The sequence below is a fragment of the Antrostomus carolinensis genome, unplaced genomic scaffold (genome assembly GCF_000700745.2).
Source record: "Antrostomus carolinensis isolate BGI_N321 unplaced genomic scaffold, ASM70074v2 scaffold11137, whole genome shotgun sequence".
Lineage (NCBI taxonomy): Eukaryota > Metazoa > Chordata > Aves > Caprimulgiformes > Caprimulgidae > Antrostomus > Antrostomus carolinensis.
In genome coordinates, this window is record NW_010329505.1 from 1 (window position 1) to 5137 (window position 5137).

Genomic DNA, 5137 nt, shown 5'->3' on the forward strand with positions numbered 1-5137 from the left:
GCCTGTTAGTGGAAACGTTTCCGTTTCTCCTCTGGATCTGACCCGAAGTCCCGGGACCCGATGCCATTCTGAAGATTTATTAGTGAATCCTTCATCTGCAAGACAAGAAATTTCTCCACTGTGATGCTACCCTAGAGGTGAGAGCACTCCGGGATTTCCTTCCCCATCAGTGCCTCTTCTTGCATGTAAAGTATCAATATTATAATAATCTGGTTTTCGGGAGTGGTGCATTGGGGCTGGGATGTACAAATGGGGACTGAGAAGACAGGAGCCCATGAGAGACCATACTCCAAGGTAACAGAATGGGGCGAGTAGAACGAGGAACAGGGTGAGCAGCTCCCTCCATGGGGTAGAGCAGCTTTCTTTTACAAACTCTGTTCTAAGCAGCTTGGTGTACAACTGGCCCTTGAGGCAGCGGGTACTGAAACCCCTGGTTCTGTGCCTCCCCTTCATCCACGCAAGCTCCGTGTGAATCCAGGACTGAGGTTAAAAGCTTGTTTTCCAAACTGGGATGCCAGAGACTAGATATAAGATGTGCTAATATAAGGTTTTTGGCCCTGTAGACTTCTCTCCTTGAGATGCGTGGATGCCTATGAGGTGACAGAGAAGCTGCCCTATCCTGCAAATAGCCCTTGGGACCTGCTGCCCACCACTATGTCAGAAGATGGATCTAAGGGGAGCCAGTAGCGGAGGTGATGCACCAGATGGACTACAGTGGAACCAGGTAAGGCTGAAAGATTGCAAGTGGGTGGCCGGGAGGACACGGTGACTCTCTAGTCATAGTACTAACTGGCCGTGCGGTCTCACCTGGTCTAGAAGCGTCACAGAGGATTTGATGATCTCACGCCATTTTTGTAGCTCTGAGTCATGATACTTCTGCTGAGATTCTAGTAACTGGGCCCATTCTGTCTGAGACTGGGGTAACCTGTCAGGCAGAATATGAGCAAGAGTGAATCTAGGGAAACTGAAGTAAAGGGGAGCAAAGTGGATTGGGGGGAGCGGGGTGTAGATTGTATCAGTTTCTCTCTAACCTTTTCACCCTAAAGGGGCAGGTTTTCTTGAGCAAAAGTGCATTTAAATGTGCTTGTATTTTCCTAAATTGGATAGCAATGTTACTGTGTCGTAACCATGGTAATTAATTAATAGCAAGGACGTGCCTTTTGCAGAAGTTGTTGTAGTGTGGGTGGAACTGAGACCCCATTTGCCAGAGGGTAACATGGGGAGAGAAGGCAGTGTGCTCGCATTGCTTGGGAGATGTGGCTACTGAAGGATGGCACCATGGCTGCTGATGGGGAATACTGCAATGTCATGTTGTGGGACAGTTTGTGTGTTGTGTTTTTTTCTAGACATGCTGTGTCAGTCTTTATTAAATACAAGGCTCTCTTTTTATTATGACTAATAGCAGCACTGCTTCTCTTCTTAATGGCAGGTATGTGCAGGTGTCAGTCCCCATCAGTCCTCTAGAACAGGGCTGGAGGCTGCTGAGTGGAGCAGAACTGGCACAGATGTAAGAACTCAAGGCACTGATGGGAGGATCTCTGGGACTGACTGCCCAGAGCTGCCACTCAGGACCATGTGATGGGCATCAGTCAGGTGCCATTGGTGAGCCTGGTGAGGAGGTGGGGCTTGACTGAGCCAAGACAAGGATAAATCTCAGTCGAGCAGAGCGACCCAAGGAGCATGGTGATGGCAGGGGCACCCCACTCTGCCCATTTCTTCTGAGAGGTATGGCTCTTTACTTTTGCATGCCCCCCATTAAGATAGCTAAATCTTGCTACTTTCTAACATAGCTAAAAACCTTTCCTATTTTGCTTTCCTATTTTGTCTTCTCCTTACCTCTTTGGGCTTTGCTGGTTTCTAACATAGCTAAAAGTCTTTAGTACTTTGTCTTCTCCTTTCCTCTTTTTACCTATTGTAGAAAGTAGCAGAGCCCAAAATCTTTCTTGGTTTCTAAGATAACTAAAAGTCTTTCCTACTTTGTCTTCTCCTAACCTCTTTGGGCTCTGCTACTTTCTCAAATAGCTAGAAGTCTTTACTTCTTCTTAGCTATCGCAGAAAAAGTAGCAGAGCCCCAAAGTCTTTCTTGGTTTCTAAGATAAGCAGAAGCCAAAGTAGGAAAGACTTTTAGTGACCTCTTTGGGCTCTGCTACTTTCTAAAACAGATAAAAAGCCTTTATTGGTTTCTAAGGTAGCTAAAAGTCTTTCCTACTTTGGCTTCTCCTTACCTCTTTGGGCTCTGCTGGTTTCTAACATAGCTGAATCCCTCCTTTTGGGCTCCAGTGGAGAATTTCAAGCCTCCTTTATGGAAGTCCCTGTGTTAGTGAGAGCTCATACTCACTTCTTGGGTATGTTCCTCCTTTCTCCCTGTGCAATGTAAAGTAACAGTCTAATTTATTCCCTTCTTACCTTAGCAAACAGGCAGAGTGGGCCACTGCCACATTAACTATGCTGACCATTGCTATGCTCCTTGTGTCACTCTGCCTGAGATTTATCCTTGTCTTGGCCCAGTCAAGCCCCACCTCCACACCAGGCTCATCAATGGCACCTGACTGATGCCCATCACATGGTCCTGAGTGGCAGCTCTGGGCAGTCAGTCCATCAGTGCCTTGAGTGCTTACATCTGCCCTGCTCAGCTGGCTCCAGACCTGGAGATAAAACAAAGAAATGTTAATTAAGTCTGACAATTAAAAACCAACATAAATTTAAAAATGGATCCCTGCCCCATGGTCAGTAAACCTACTCCTTAATAAACAACACTCTACTACTAATAAAGACTGCTTTCCTTGTCCCAGGGGAGAGGCTACATACTGAGGACTGGTACACTTAGTTTGGGGGACTGCTGACTGCCCCTGTCCACAGAGAATTTAAATCTCAATAAAACCAGTTATGGGAAAAATGTCTTCAGAGCCTCAAACAGACTGCTTCTGAGCACACCCAGCAGATGGGTTCAGTCTACTTCTGCAGCAATCATGGTTGCCACACAATGAAGTTACCTATGCAAGGGAGGAGTAAGAGCTACCCATATAATTCCAGTACATGCACGTTGCAAGAAACACACAACCAGCATATAAATCCTATACTTAAATACTAGAGTGTAGTGCTCCAAGTAAATACCAAGAGCACCAGAGCAAGAGAAAGCTGGCAACATCACTTAATGTATCTATCCATGGGAAAGTCGCAGGGCTTTTACAGGGTAATTAATAATTCCCTTCCCTAATGAGGAGGAAGCAATGTGCAAGCCTGTAACATGAGACAAATCGTGCAAAAAAAGTCATGACAATCACAAACCCAGCTTGGGAAGGGAGTAACTGTGACCATGCAAAAGTACAGACAGAAAGGGAACATAAGGGGACAAAAACACCTTAGCAAAGTGGACTCAGGATGTTCCCAACCTCTGAAAATAGAGGAGAGGCTATTCATATTCAGGCAGGATACCTAGCACTTAAGTACATGAAAAAGCATTCACCTAAAAAAAGTCAGAAGGAATTTAAAACACAGGACTGCTGGCTATCATTATAAACAAACAACTATGGGACATTAGGTCACCACTGTAAAAGCCATCTGGAGAAAAGGTGTTCTGGAGCACATCCTGGGAAATGCAGACTGGCAGCTCTGCCTGTGACCCTAGACAAGATGGGGGAGTCTATTGAATAAAGACCCATCGCACCAATAAATTCAGTGCGGGCAGAGCTTTCCATGTGCTTTCTGCAAAAGGAACCAGGAAAGTGCTGCCGTATAGCCTAGAGCTCTACACATCTCAGCACACGCCAGGTGGACACTGTACTGAAACAGGATGTCCAAAAAGCCATCGCCAAGGTTCCACGCTACCAATTATTAAAGAAACTAAGTCAATGTGCAGTCACACTTCACTGCTTACCATCGAGTACTGACAGGGAATGCTTAGGTCATTAAGGAGTGCCCTGTGTCATCCTAGTGATGTCTCTTCCTGCCACGCTCTAATCTGGACTCACACCTTTCAAAAACACTTCTGTAACAGCTGATTGTGTGTCACAGGCCCAAATTCTCCTCTAAGCACAAAGGGTTCTTTCTAAGACACTGCTTTTCATACAGAGGGAAGTTTAGCCATCAAAGGATGGGGAGGTGACAACCTCGGCCCAAGACTGCAAAGCATTTATTTGTACAGCATCCTCTGTTACATGGGATGCTGGGAAGAAGCAGAGGTTGCCTTAACTTGAACAGTTCAGCAGTTTCAGATCAGCTTCAGCTGACTATCTGCTTCCTCTTTTTTACACAAAAAGAAGCAATCTACAACAAGCTTCGGTGTTCCAGGAAAGCCTCTAACAACCATAGGAAACATGCAAGGAGAAGCAAAAATAAAGCAGGTATGTCAGTACCTTTCCTGTAGCCGCAGGCCCTGCCACGCTGTGAGTGTCTGTGTAGTATATTCCAACATCCAGAGTTTGTAGAACAGCATCATATTGAGAATGACCAGCAGCACCAGACTGGAAATAAAGAAAACAGTCAGTTTAATAGGAGCACTTCATAACTGCCAATCACACCTGGGAAAAGGCCCAAGGCTTTAAGAAGGTGCCTGGGGCCCAGGTCCACGCTGTCTGTGAGTGGGAGTTTAATCTGAGTAAGGGCCAGGTGGTCAGAACCCAAAACTTCACCTCGTGGGAGAAATGTATGAGCAAGGACAGACAGACAGAGATGGAGGATCAGACAGAACAGGTTGGATGAGTGGATGTGCTGAATGCAGAGAAAGGGAGGGAAACAGAAGAGTAAAGAGGTAAAAAAAAGAGAGAGACAGTACCTGAAACAGATCCTAATGGGAGCAGGGAAGAGAAAAGACGGAGTAGCTGCAGGTTAGAAACAGACTAACACAGAACAGGAGAAACTGGGCTGAGCAGAGAAGGCTCATAGACAGCGTAGAAAATATATGGGGGACGAGGGAAGAAAGGAACAGTGGGAAGAGAGGCAAGAAGCACAGACAAATAACCGTGTGCCTGCGATTACTGGTGAAATTCACTCAGCAGAGGCTGAGCTGTGTGCAGCAATTGCAGACAAGCCCAAAGCACACCCGTGCAGGGCACTGTGACACATCAATGCAGCCTGCATGCACCCAGCCTTACGCACTGCCACTGCCCCTGCCCATGGGAACACCACCCTGCAAACC

The 5137-nt window shown here is 46.4% G+C and overlaps 1 protein-coding gene across 3 annotated transcripts in view; it reads right to left on the minus strand.

The window, feature by feature from the left end:
- Nucleotides 1–5: 5 nt before the first annotated feature.
- GRAMD1B (GRAM domain containing 1B) overlaps nt 6–5137 on the minus strand; it is a 32552-nt gene continuing 27420 nt past the window's right edge. For 2 of the 3 annotated variants that reach the window (XM_010172594.1, XM_010172593.1), the window contains 4 exons: nt 4775–4786; nt 4356–4463; nt 808–925; nt 6–95 (listed from right to left, as the gene is read on the minus strand). In XM_010172594.1, coding sequence (XP_010170896.1) covers nt 6–95; nt 808–925; nt 4356–4463; nt 4775–4786 — 328 coding nt within the window. The remainder of the gene's footprint in view (nt 96–807; nt 926–4355; nt 4464–4774; nt 4787–5137) is intronic. The other variant, XM_010172595.2, reaches the window with a different exon arrangement.